General features: G+C 44.5%; 1 protein-coding gene and 1 long non-coding RNA gene across 8 annotated transcripts in view; one reads left to right on the top strand and one right to left on the bottom strand.

The window, feature by feature from the left end:
• The window catches only part of SYCP1 (synaptonemal complex protein 1), a 74,625-nt gene that overhangs the window by 31,300 nt on the left and 28,850 nt on the right, over positions 1 to 14,475 (bottom strand). For all 7 annotated transcript variants that reach the window (XM_077334986.1, XM_077334983.1, XM_077334987.1 and 4 more), the window contains 2 exons: positions 12,156 to 12,223; positions 3,240 to 3,301 (listed from right to left, as the gene is read on the bottom strand). In XM_077334986.1, the coding sequence (XP_077191101.1) occupies positions 3,240 to 3,301; positions 12,156 to 12,223 (130 nt within the window). The remainder of the gene's footprint in view (positions 1 to 3,239; positions 3,302 to 12,155; positions 12,224 to 14,475) is intronic.
• LOC143836131 (uncharacterized) lies at positions 1,470 to 4,792 on the top strand. The gene is made up of 3 exons (XR_013230516.1): positions 1,470 to 1,625; positions 3,288 to 3,357; positions 4,483 to 4,792. It is a non-coding gene; the product is annotated as an uncharacterized LOC143836131 (long non-coding RNA).

Here is a 14,475-nt window from a genome sequence, read left to right as displayed (position 1 = left end):
TGTCTTTTAATTTCTTTGCTGCAGTCCCCATCTGCAGTAATCTAGAAGCCCCAGGAAAATAAAATCTGTCACTACCTCCATTTCTTCCCCAACTATTTGCCAGGAATTGAGAGGCCCGGATGCCATGATCTTTGTTTTCTTGATGGACCAGTGAGTCTGACCTCTGTTGTGGGGAAGATAATGGAGCAGATATTAAAGGGAGTGATCTGCAAACATCTGGAGGACAATTTGGTGATCCAAGGAAGTCAGCATGGATTTGTCTCCAACAGGTCCTGTCAGACCAACCTGGTTTCCTTTTTTGACCAAGTAACAGGTTTGCTGGAAATTCAGTTGATGTCGTTTCCTTGGATTTTAGTAAAGCTTTTGATAAGGTTCCCTGTGATGTTCTGATGGATAAATTGAAGGACTGCAATCTGGATCTTCAGATAGGTGCATAGGGAATAGGTTAGAGAACCGCACTCAAAGAGTCGTTGTCAATGGTGTTTCATCAGACTGGAGGGAGGTGAGCAGTGGGGTACCTCAGGGCTCGGCCCGGTACTTTTAAACATATTTATTAATGATCTAGATGAGGAGTGGAGGGACTACTCATCAAGTTTGCAGATGACGCCAAATTGGGAGGACTGGCAAATAGTTCGGAAGATAGAGACAGAGTTCAACGAGATCTGAACACAATGGAAAAATGGGCAAATGAGAACAAGATGCAATTTAATAAAGATAAGTGCAAAGTTCTGCATCTGGGTCAGAAAAATGAAAAGCATGCCTTCTGGATGGGGATATGCTTCTAGGTAACACTGTGTGTGAACGAGACCTTGGGGTACTTGTGGATTGTAAACTAAACATGAGCAGGCAGTGTGATGCAGCTGTAAAAAAGGTGAATGCCATTTTGGGCTGTATCAACAGGGGCATCACATCAAAATCACAAGATGTCATAGTCCCATTGTATACGGCACTGGTCAGACCACACCTGGAGTACTGTGTGCAGTTCTGGACTTTTTACCCCTAAAAAACATGCCTCCAAGTGGGGGGGGGGTCGTCTTATATGTTGGGTGCACTTCAGTTGGGATAGACATAGCTGCCCATTGTGGCCTCCCGATGCTCGCCCAGTGCCCATAGTTTAAAGTGACCAGAATTAAGGGACGCCAAGGCGGCAGCGGTGCTCCCCCCCCCCCCACTGGGCTCACCAACTCTGCTGCTGTCTTGTGAACTCCTCCCGGCTCGGAACTCGCTGGGCCCACCAAACTTGTGCCTGCATGCACGCCCCACCTCACCACGGCAGCGACAGGCCCTCCCTCCCACAAAATACTCTGAAGCGGGAGGGGGGAGAGAAAGAGAGAGCTCCCGATGGGCCAGCCGGGTGAGCCAGTGGCAAAGGAGTGGAAAGGAGGAGGATGCTGGGGGGGGGAGGTGCCAGCCTCTGTTCCTCTCCCGCGGTTTCAGGTGTTTTGAAGCCGCTCCCATTCAGGAAGAGAGCACACGCGGCCAGCCCGGCGCACAGCCCTCCGCTCGCATGCTCCCTCCCTCTTTGTTAGCAGTTAAATAAGCAGAGGAAGCTGTTTCAGTTCAATGCACAGAGGCACCGTCTCTGAGAGAGAGAGATGACCCTCGCCTTTTTTGGGGGAAGGGAGGTAATCACTAATCCAAGCATAGTTTCTTGCTTTCTTTTCTTTTTTTTTATGGCTCTCTCTCTTTCTCCCTCTCTCCTCCCCTCCCCCCTTCTGATGCTCTTTTACATTTTATTTGGTGTGTGGAAGAGGGGGTAATCTTATACGTCGAGTATATAACAAACTCTATATTTTGAGTGGAAATGTTGGGGGGTGGTCTTATACGCCCAGTCGTCTTATACGCCGGCAAATACGGTAGTTGGTAAAACTGTCTTGTTGGTAACTTTGGCTGTCCATGGTATTTGCAGCATTCATCTCGAACACCATAATTCGAAAACATCTATTTCCCTCCTGTTTTCTTTCTTTGGGATTCAGCTTTCGCATCCATAGCTTGTTATGGGGAAGACAATGGCGTTGACTACCGGCATTTTGTATTAAGGCTGATATCTTTACTTTTCTATATTTGGTTCATGCTTAACATTGTGCACGAGCACTTTGAGCGATCATAGAGCCAAGAAAGATGAAATCATCAATACATTCAATGTTCTCATTGTCAATCATAACTTTGGTGCTACTGGCAGTAGTTGTCATAATCTTGGACTTTTTAATATTTAGGTATAGTCCCATCTTTTCACTTTCTTCTTTTAGTCTCTTTATCAGGGTCTCCAGATCACGCTTCGATTCAGCAAGGAGTGTTGTATGGCAAGAAACATTCAAGGACTTGTGGGATGACACCTCATTTTCCCCTCCCTACACTATTTCATCTTTCCTTCTTTCTGGGAACCTCCAGATCCTTTGTCTTTTTCTTGCCTCATTCCCTCCTTCTCAGCCATTCACCAACCTACCTTTCATCTGACTCCCATCTTCAGCTATATTTGTTATACCTCACCTTTTTCCAAAATGGGGACCAAAGCAGCTTATATTATTCTTTTCTCCTCCTTTTTATTCACACATTAGCCCTGAGAGGTAAGATAGGCTTAAAGTATGTGACTGGTCCAAAATCACCCACTGAGCTTCCACAGCAACGTTAGAATTTGCACCTGGATTTCCCAGAACCTACTCTGATGTTTTAACTGCCATATCACACTCACTTTCAAAGGGTTGTTTCTGATGTTTGATTGGTATTTTAGGTCAGATTTTTTTGCAAATCTGGGAATTCTAATCTGCAGATTTAGCTGTCTGCAGATTGTTCATACACACAGATAATAGTATACAGATATTCATAAGTATTTTCTCTATTGGACTTTATTATGGCTTTGAAACTTTTAGTAATTAGAGGAAAAATAAGTTGCTACAGGAATCAGTTTAGTCTACTGAACTGAATGGCAATATTTAACAAATTTAGAAGGAGTTGATTCTTATATGCTGCTGTTCTCTACCAGAAAGAGTCTTAAAGTGGCTTCCAATCACCTTCCCTTTCCTCTCTCCACAACAGACACTCTGTGAGGTGGGTGAGGCTGTGATAGCCCTGATATTACTGCTCTGCCAGAACAGCTTTATAAGTGTTGTGGTAAGCCCAAGGGTCACCCAGCTGGTAGCATGTGAGGGAGCATGGAATCAAACCTGGCTCGCCAAATTAGAAGTCTGCACTCCTAATCACTACACCCAGCTGGCAAGCAAAAAGAGACAAAGACTTACCAAGGTTTTTACCATTTCTTCAACTTGTTTTTCTTTTTCATTTTTCAGGTTGGTTACCACATCTAAAGCAAATATAAATGCAAATAAGAGAAAATAATATATTGTTATATAGATCCAGGTGGGTAGCTGTGCTGGTCTGAAGCAACTTCAAGCTTATACCCAGAGTTAAACTTTGTTTGTCTTACACATGCCACTGTACTCAAACATTGCTATACTGGTATCTGTTACAAGGCTACATAAGTTGTTTCCAGTTTTCAATCAGGCAAACTATTGAAGTCCATTCAGTCCTTGAGTACAAGAAGTTCGCACAATAAAAACTTTTGGCAGAAAACATGTCAGATGTTTTGGTTTACACATTCTAAAAATCACTTCATATATTTTCTAAGGAATTTTACATGTACATCAAAGTAAACATAGAAAGAACCAAAAATTGGAACATACAGTCTACAACAAGATTCTTAACTGACTAGTATTATAATTAATATTACAAATTTGTCATTCAAAACAGACATTAAAATCCAATGGTTTTTATTTAAATGAGAAAACATGGAATCACTGGTTCTTAGATCTTTGGCTTCATAGACCAGGGCAGAGTCTGCACTTACTTTGTTTATTCCATTGTCAATCCTGTTGAATGCAGATCGCTTTGAACTCGGGTCTTCCTCTCCCCCCTCCTCCCCATTGAAACAGGAAAGTCTTCTGCACGTGGTTAGGGAGGCTCAGAAGGTGGGGGGGAGCCAAGCCTCTTTCTTTCTTTTCTTGAAGGGGGGGGGGGAAACAGGGTTGCACTTACCTGTAACTGTTGTTCATCGAGTGGTCTTCTGTGCAGTCACACATGGGTTCTGCGAAGATCGCAGGCCTGCCACGGAGAATTAACTAGCCAGCTCAAAGCAAAAAAAGGCTCCCAAGAGTGCTCACCCCTCCCCTCACAGAGTGACTTTCCCACCCAAAGTCACGTGATGTGGGAGGAGTTAGCACTCTCCCCTCAGTCCTTTCCCCTTGCCGCTCAGCGGGATATCAATAAGTAGCGGCCCAGCGGGGATGGAGGGAGGGTTGTGTGACTGCACAGAAGACCACTCGATGAACAACAGTTACAGGTAAGTGCAACCCTGTTTTCATCTTCGTGGTTTCTGTGCAGTCCCACATGGGAGATTAACAAGATGACACAGCAAAGGAGTTGGGGTGGGCTACTAGCGGATTATTGATCTTAACACCGCTTTTCCCACTGCTGCATCTTTTCCAGAGTCAACGTCAATGGAGTAATGGCGTATAAAGGTGCCAGGCGTTGACCATGTCGCTGCTCTGCAAATGTCACTCATCGGGAGGTTAGCCGCAAACGCTGCAGATGATGCTTGTGCCCGTGTGGAGTGCGCTTTAATCCCGAGCGGACAGTCTAAGCCAGAAGCTTTGTATGACAGAGAAATTGCTTGTACAATCCATCTTGAAATGGTTTGTGCAGATGCAGCTTTACCTTTCCTCGCACCCCGGCAACAGATAAAAAGAGACTTATCTTGTCTAAAGTCTTTGGTTCTGTCCAAATAAAAAAGTATGGCTCTGCGAACGTCCAGTGTATGCGTGTTTCAAATTGAGAGGTGGGTTGTGGAAAGAACACCGGGAGGACCAAAGATTGTCCCATGTGGAACTTGGAAACTACCTTTGGAAGGAAAGAGACACTAGGACGTAGTACAATTTTGTCAGGAAAAATTTGTAAAAATGGAGGCTCAGAAGATAGTGCCGCGAGTTCCCCCACTCTACGTGCTGAGGTTATTGCAACCAAAAATGCAACTTTGAATGATAAAAAAGACAAATCCGACTTTGCCAGAGGTTCAAAAGGTTTATGAGTCAAACGAGATAAAACAAGGGATAGACTCCATTGTGGGATTACAGGAACATTAGGTGGGAACACATTCTTTAAACCTTTCAAAAACTTTGTAGTCAAAGGATGAGCAAAAACAGTTTTACCGTCGACCATTTCATGAGAAGCGGAAATAGCCGCTAGGTGTACTTTAATAGAAGAATTGGACAGTCCCCTATCTTTCAACTTAACTAAATAAGAAAAAATGACCGGTAAAGGGCAGGAGTTAGCAACTCTATTAGACTCTGTTGCCCATTTCCCAAACTTGTCCCACTTCGCAGCATAGGAGCGGCGAGTGGAAGGTCTGCGGGCGGCTTCCAAAATCTGGTCTACTCTCAAGTCTTCTACAAACCTACCCTCCAGACCGTCAGGTGGAGGGGTTGGGGGTTTGGGTGCAGGTGCTCTCCCCAAGTCAGGAGATCTGCCCGGGTCGGTAGGTGCAGATACCTCCCTTTGGCCAATCGGAAGAGAGTGGGGAACCATGTCTTTTGCATCCAAAAGGGCGTGACACAGATGCATTGAGCGTCGTCTGCTACCAACTTGGTCACCATCCTGTTTATTAATCCAAACGGAGGGAAGGCATAAAAAAGGGATCCCCTCCAACAATGGAGGAAGGCATCTCCCAGTGAGGCGGGATCTATTCCTCCCCTGGAATAAAATTGAGTGCACTTTGTGTTTTGATGAGTTGCAAACAAATCTACTGTTGGTTGCCCCCACTGATGAAAAATGGGGTTTATACAGGATGGGTTGAGAGACCACTCCTGAACCATGTTTACATCCCTGCTCAAGGCGTCTGCCCATGTGTTCAGTGACCCGGCAATGTGAATGGCAGACAAGGTTGTTCGATTGGACACAGCCCAGTCCCAAATCCTTGTCGCTTCTCGGCATAGTCTTTTGGACTTGGTGCCTCCCTGTTTTTTTATGTAAAAAAACTGCTGCCATATTGTCCGATGTTACCAGAACATGTTTTCCCGTAAACAGGTCTGCAAAGAAAGAAAGAGCATGTCTTATGGCTCGCAATTCCAAAATATTGATATGTAAAAATTTTTCTGCCTCACCCCAGCGACCACTAGTGGCATGCTGGAGGCAATGAGCCCCCCAACCGTCCAGAGAGGCGTCTGTATAAAGGAGTAAATCCTCTTGTTGTAACCCAAAAGGTACCCCTGTAGCTAAATTTGAAGGGACGGTCCACCATTTGAGAGATCGGGAAACCGAACGGGGTAATGTGAAATGTTTCCAACTGCTGACTGCATGTGGTTTACAGATTGACAAAAACCATAGCTGCAAGGGTCTCATTTTTAGTCTAGCAAACGGTGTGACAGCAGTGGTGGACGACATATGTCCTAACAAGGTCTGTATTTCATGAACAGACCTGGATCTGACTTTGGTAAATTTTAATGCCAAGGCTGAAATCTTATCGACCCTAGCTGGGGGTAGGTATACCATCCCATTCTCACCATCCAGCCATGCACCAATGAACTCTAAAGCGCGCTTTGGAGTAAGAATGGATTTCTTGTAGTTCACATTAAAACCCAAGGTATGTAATAGCTGGAGAGAGGTAGACAAAGAAGTTGAAAGATCTTCTGCAGAGTGCCCAACTAAAAGCCAGTCATCAAGATACGGATAAACCTGGATACCCAGCTTTCTGAGGTATGCTATTACCACGTTAGTGACTTTAGTGAATACTCGTGGGGCAGATGCCAAGCCAAATGGGAGCACTTTAAATTCATAGTGATTACCCCCCACATAAAATCTGAGAAATCTCGTACAGGATGCATTAATCATAATATGAAAATATGCATCTCTGAGATCCACCTTGGCGAACCATAAATTTTTTGATAAAAGAGGAATCAATTCAGCTAGGGACAGCATGCGAAAACGTTTGACCTTAATAAACACGTTCAGTGCCCGTAGGTCTAAAATAGGTCGTTTCCCTCCATCCTTCTTGTCTACAAGGAAGTATTTGGAGTAAAACCCTTGCGTGGTGGGCGCAGGACCCAAGCACTGCACTGCTTCTTTGTCTATAAGATCAGCCACCTCTGACAGAATGTCAGGTGAACGTGAATCCCAATGGGTACATGGAGTATTAAAGTCGGGAACACTCAAGAACTCCAAATAATAACCATCCTTTATTATAGAAAGGACCCAAGCATTAGGTGTAATACCGTACCAACCATGTAAATTGCCAAAAAGTCCGCCAACTGTGACGGACTGCTGTGGCAGTCATTGTGATTGGGTCTGTCGGACCCTATTATCCCTGTCAGACCCATTCTGACGGTTACGTCCCCCACCTCTCCTACGGTTCTGCTGAAAACGGGGAGGAGGGGAGAATTCTTGGGGTGTAGAATCAAATTGCCTGAAAGGCCTAAAAGGCCGAGGGCGATAAAACGGGCGACCCCATCGTTTAGGTTTTGATTGACCAGACGAGGAAGCCCCTATTCCTAAAGATCTCGCCTGTAAGCGATATTTTCTCATTTTCTCGAGAACCTCATCAGTTCTACTGCTAAACAGGTCTTCTCCCTCAAACGGAAGGTCCTCCAGGGCAGATTTAATATCTGTGGAGAGGGTTGAATTTTTTAACCATGAGTGTCTGCGCATTACTACGGCTGTACCCATGATTCTCCCCAAGCAATCTACTGAGTGCCTTGCCGTTTTGACCTGTTGCTTTGCCAGATCTTTACCTTCCGTGACCAAAGCCTGTACAAATGACTTTTGGTCTTCGGGAAGCCCTGTTAAAAAGGGTTCTAGTTTCTCCCATAGTACCGCCTGGTACCGACTCATTAGAGTCTGCAGGTTAGAAACTCTAACTCCCATAGTGGAAGAAGAGTATATTTTTCTCCCAAAAGCATCCATCCGTCTTCCGTCTTTATCAAGAGGAGCGGAATGTTGGTCAGGTTTGCCTTTTCCAGGGAGCACTGCCGAAAAAACGGAAGATGCTTTAGGGTGATTAAATAAAAACGAACAGCCCTCATCCTGCACCTTGTATAGATGCTCAATCTTTTTGGCAGATGGGGAGGCTGAGGCAGGATTCTGCCAAGCCCGATCAAGAACCTCTGTGACCCCTCTAATTAAGGGAAGGGCTACAGGACCACCCTCTGCGGAATATAAAAACTCCATAAGAGGGTCTTCAGACTTCTCCATGTTCACCCTGTATTGGAGACTTAATGCATTAGCCATCCTTATAACTTGCTGGGCATATGGTTTGTTATCATCAGTTGGAGACCTGGATACAGAATCTCCAACTACATCAGACGGTGAAGGTAATATCACATCATCAGCCTCAGACAAGGAATCATAGACAGAATCAATGTCAATTGTTCTTTCCGACCTCCGTTGTCGACGTCGACTGTCCTCGACAACGGAAAGGGTCGGGGCCGAAGTCACAGCCGGTGACAAAGATCTTCGGCGTCGATGAGGGTCTTCGCCGTCGAAAGATCCCTTCGTCGACGACGGGGCCGGAGACAGAGAACTACGACGCCGACGCCGCCCAGCCGAAGCAGGAGGGAGTTCTCTCATCGAAGTCGGAGCGTCCTTGCCCCAGCGGCGCCAAGAGGCTGGAACCAGCATCGGGACCCAGGACTCGGTGGATGACTCCGACGACGATAATCTTCGGCGGCGTCTTGACCGCACCGCCTCGTCGTCATCAGACGAGGGTAAGCGCTGGCGGCTCAGGGTCGGCGGCGAGCGTTCAACATTGCTCGGAGATGGACCCGCCTCCTCGACGACGGACGCCAACCTACGACGTCGACCACTAGGTGGCGTGGCAGAACGACGCTGAGAAGCCGACCTTGGACGCGACGCTGAACCAGAGCCCTGATCAGCGATTAACGGCTCGTCCACGAGAGGGGGCACCACTCTCGGCGTCGACGAAGCACGCGGCGGCAAAACGTTAGAAGCTCGATCTATCGTCGCCGGTGTAGGCTCTCGGCCTTGTGAACGGCCCCTTGATGCCGGTCGCGTGGGCGATGGCGAGGGAGAAATCACCCTTCTGGATTTTTTCTTAGAAACAGAAGGGGAACGTCCTCGAGAGGGAACCACAGCCCTTTTCTTCTTTTTCTTAGGCGGTTCAGAAGAAGCCCTTTGTTTCTCCACCACCTCAATGTTAGAGGGGGGAACTCCAGAAGTAGAAGGCCCAGGTGCCTCAGAAGGCCTGAGGGATTTCTCCCATAAAGCAGCCTTTAATCTTCTTGCCCTCTCATCCCTGGTTTTAGGTGTAAGTCTTTTACAGGAGGGGCAGTTAGATGTCAGGTGCCCCTCACCCAGGCATAAGAGGCAGGAGGAGTGCAGATCAGATTGTGCCATCTTGGCACCACACTCCCCGCACTTTTTAAACAGTGCCATAATATTAGAATATTGAAATACTGAAATATTTTCCTCACAGAAATTCCTGAGGGAAATTCGAAGAGCAAATTGGCTAGGATCCTTCCTCCGCAGCGGCAAAGAAAGGACTGAGGGGAGAGTGCTAACTCCTCCCACATCACGTGACTTTGGGCGGGAAAGTCACTCTGTGAGGGGAGGGGTGAGCACTCTTGGGAGCCTTTTTTTGCTTTGAGCTGGCTAGTTAATTCTCCGTGGCAGGCCTGCGATCTTCGCAGAACCCATGTGGGACTGCACAGAAACCACGAAGATGAAGAGGAGCCAGGCAAGGAGCCTCTTTCTTTTCTTGGAGGGGGTTGGGGAGAGGATCGAAAAAGGCAGAGGAGGGAGGAAAAATCCAGGACCGACAGAAGTTGAGAGAAATTAGGGGCTTCTCCTTTAAAGTGTGTCACATGACCAGGTGTAGCCTATCAGAGGTTCTCTACCACGGAGCTTTCTTTCCCAAATGGATATTGAGGATTAACAGCACTCTGAGATATTGCACAATAAAGGTAGGGTCACTCCGGATCAATCCTTCTTGCTGCAGAAGGAAAATTTAAATCGGCCAAAATCCAAACGGAAATCGGATTCTGTGTAGAGGGCAGGGACTGAATCAATCTGGAGTTGGAATAAAAGCTCCGTGCAGTTTACACCCAGGATCTGGGAGTTCATTTCAGCTATTTATTAGGACCCAAGCATGATTGTACAAAGAGGCAAAAACTGAACCAAAAAAACATACAACCAACCCCCACTTATATATAAAAGCCCCACAATGGATCTTCCCGCCAATGCATACTATTGGTCAATTTCACTTTAAACTGACTGGATCCAGCAGATGGGATCTAACCACACATTGGCCAACTACAGTGCAGGCTTACAATCCTGACCTCAAGCTTGGTCCTCAGCAGAACCACAGACATAACACATAACATAAAGGGGTTCAAGGCAGTAATTTTCTATTAACTGGCATCCACTAAGATGTAGACAGGAGATGTCCTGACATTAACAGAAGCCAATGTTTGACCAATATGCTGATAATGAGTAGGTTACAGCTACAATGGGCTACACATTGTAAAAGCTATACCTGAAAAATGTAAAATTGTATCTGGCACATGTGAATGCTCTTAAAATCTATAAATCCATTCAGAATCATGAACACAAATTTAGTAATGTCTCTGATACCCCCAGAGTAAAGATACTATCAAATCCAAAAAGACTGGCAATATAAGTAGATTTTAGGTCATATCATTTGTCAGGGGTCAGCGAATCAGGGGTCAGCAAATCAGGGACATCGCTCCCCCCCCCTAGGAGTTGGAGTGTACGCTACTCCCCTATCCTTTCCTCTTCACCTCTTAGATAATTGGGGGAGGGATGGGATTTTTAGCCGTCATGTTAGTAGATGGATGTTTTAATGGGAATTTTAATGGGATTAGTTGTTGTGACCCGCCTCGAGCCTGTCGGGAGAGGCGGGAAATAAATCTAATAATAATAATAATAATAATAATAATAATAATAATAATAATAATAATAATAATAATAATTCTTTTTCATATCAGACAGCATATTCAAGTTTGGACCAGTTCAGAATGGATCTGTATACTTCTATAACACACAAGGATTATATCACCAGCACACACCAGAACATAAGGAATCCAATGTAGACCAAATCTGTTACTCCATACTAGTTCTTAATTGGATCTTAATCACAAGACTTTCCTACTCAAGAACGACAGACAGACTCACAGTCCATTCCTAATACCACAACACTAACATATCAAAGACTCTTGTTATGGCACTAGTTAGCAGGCTGTACTCACTTGGTAGCGGGGAAATGATTGAAACATGCCCAGCAAAGTGTCGACAGTATAGCAGTTGCACTAGGGGCCACAGTATCTCTGCCACAAGCCACTAGTCATGGGAAAGCATCCCATTCCCATCTCTATGACAGGCATACAGAGCATGCAGATACTTCCATGCCCCCTGCTGTCAGGTTGCCAATACCCATATGCAGAACACACCAAGGACAGGAGCAAAAGTAATAGAGAACTCTCCACTGGAAAGGGGCACTGTGGCCTGACCAGAGGAAGCCTGGGAGTAAAGATACTCAGAAAAGCCAAGCAGGTATGAGTTGGAGTCCACTCCTGCAACCATGTTCCCTTGCCAGATTCATACACAGGGAAGAAAACATAGGTACTTCAGGCATAACATGCACATGCTCCTATAGCTCACTGCTTCTTTACTTAAAATATGCCCTTGATACTGGCCAATTCTATGTTGGCACTAAAGTTCCACTGGTTCAACACCAAAGTAGTGCCAGCATAGCCTGGCATCAGTATATTTCCAGATATGTCATCATAAGGTTTATTCATCATCCTAGCCCTTTGTAGGTAGGGCTTATGACTAGGTTGTTTTAAGATTTCCTGGATATGCAGAATACATATGCTACTGTAGGAAAGAAACAATGGTTTCCTAGGGGTGAGAAGGATGAGCTGCTTACCTAAAGAAATCTAATAGAAAATATTTTAGGGAGCAGCATTGGCCTGTATACCAGATCTAAAGAAATGGAAGTACCCATTATTTTACTACTATATTCCAACTTGATCAATACAATCATAGAGCTATACAGAGTTCACAGTGCTATTTGTAATTGTAAATTAAAATTAGTTTTAAAAGATCGTTCCTTAAGATCTTTCTGCCTAACATACCCAATTCTGTTGATTTCTTTTGAAGTTCCAACATCAGTTTAGCTGACTCGTCTCTGAGTTCCTTCTGTCTATTAAAATGTTTAAGATGTTTAGTATATTTATTATGGTATTATAATAATATATTTAATATTTAATATTTAATATTATGGAACACTATTATGGACCAATGTTCCATAAAACAGCAAATAGGCTAAATACATACCCATTCCATATATAAATATGTGAGAACATGGTCAATAGGAAATACTGCTGACCAGTTTTCCCTTGACCAGTGAATGTAAGAAAGAAAGTCTTATTAGAGAAAACTCTATTTATTTACAAAACTTATATCCCACCTCTCTGCCCTTACAAGGGCTGCCAAGGTTAATTATTTAAAACATATATGATAAGATTGCATGATAAAACCATTAAAATTAACCCACATGGATACATCACTAAAACAACTTTAAAAGCAGACTTAAAATATAAAACAATTACAATAATGCAAAACATAAAACAAATGGTTAAGAAGGGAATGCTAAAAAGCCTCACAAAAGTCTTCACTGGCTGGTAGAAGATAGCTGCAGAATCTCCCTGGGGAGAGAGTTCCAGATTTTTGGTGTCATGACTGAAAAAGCCTTCTCCCGGGTGCCACCTGCCTAATCTCAGGAGGTCATCAAAATTCCCAAAGATGATTGTAACAGCTAGGTGAGTCCATAAGGGATTAGGCAATCTTTCAGGTACATTGGTATCAAATAATATATAGCTTTGAAGGTCAAGACAAGCACTTTTAATTACCCAGAAATGATTTGGAAGCCAGTATAGACGTGGCAAGACTGGACTGATATAGTCCCTATGACCCACTCCAGTCAACATATTAGTTACAGCATTCTGTACCAATTGGAATCTCTGAATACTTTTCAAGAGCAGCCCTATACAGAGCATTGCAGTAATCTAATTCAGATACATTCAGGCATGCAGCACAGTGGCCAGGTCTTTTCTGTTTAGGAAAGCATCTGGCTAAACAGTCAAAACTGGTAAAAGGTATTCTTGGCCACTGCTTCCACCATCTTCTCCAGCTGTAGGCCTAGATCCAAGAGCACCCCTAGATTATGGATGTTTCTTCAAGGTGAGTGCAGCCCCATCTGAAATGGGTAAGATTTTAAATCCTGGGTCAAACCTTCTGCCCACCAGTAGCTGGGATTAAGCTTCCATTTATTAGCCCCATCCATTTCAAAACTGCCTCCAGGCACTGGTTCAGGGTTTCTACCTCCCTGGGATCAGCTGGAAGTGCGAGATAGAAGTAAACATCATTTTCATATTTGTAACAACCCAGCCCAAATTTCCAGATGACCTCAGCAGTTTTATGTAAATATTAAAGAGCACAGGAGACAAGATTCAAACTTGCAGATCCCACAAGCCAAAGGCCAAGTAGCAGAACAGCAGTTCCCCAGCACCACCTTCTGAAACCTAGAACCAGAACCTCCACAGATGCCTCCCAGTCCCACTCCAGATAGACAGTCCAGAAGGATATCATGGTCAATTGCATTAGAAGTCCATGAGTAGACCAGGAGAATCAACATATACCCTCTATCCATTTCCTGGGGCAAGTCATCCATCGACCAGGGTAGTGCATTTTCAGTCCTGGCCCCAGCCTAGTGGAATGAGCTCCCAGAAAAGCTGGGGGCCCTGCAGGAGCTTTCGTGGTTCTGCAAGTCCTGCAAAATGGAGCTCTTCTACCAGGTCTTTGGTTGAGGCCAGAGCATGGGAAGATCTAGGGGTCCCTCTACATCTACATCTGAGAATATACTTAAGAACACATGCTTCCATATGATTCACGCTTTCATACATATATTTGGAATATATGCATATTAGAAACATACAGATGAGGACACTTTATCCTCCCTGTCTGCAATTTTGAAACAAAACCACAATAAAAAAATGAAAACTTTTATGCACAACTAAAGACAAATATATTACCAAGAAAATGAATGGAAAATGAAATAAAATAAATGTTTGATTTCCAGTAATTTTCATTTAAAAATGAATAATGGGGCTTTTCTGGAGAGGGGGTTAATTATTAAATGAATACACTGCCTTAATACATGCATAATAGCAGACCTGGCCCTGATTCCCATTCAGAGCTTGAAAAGAGGCTCTTCTGAACCATCACTCATAGTTCTTTCCTAATTTCTGGCACCTTGTTCTTTTCAGCCTTCGCTTTCTGATGCTTCCACTACATGCATGCAACCCACAATCCTCCCAGTAGGTGCAGTTCCTCAGTAGTCCGATCCATTTGTGTATACAAAAACTGGAAAATATGCAAATTGACCTATGCAGG

Source organism: Paroedura picta, chromosome 4 (genome assembly GCF_049243985.1).
Source record: "Paroedura picta isolate Pp20150507F chromosome 4, Ppicta_v3.0, whole genome shotgun sequence".
NCBI classification, from domain to species: domain Eukaryota; kingdom Metazoa; phylum Chordata; class Lepidosauria; order Squamata; family Gekkonidae; genus Paroedura; species Paroedura picta.
Note: the sequence above shows the minus strand (reverse complement) of the source record. Positions and strands in the feature narration are given on the sequence as shown.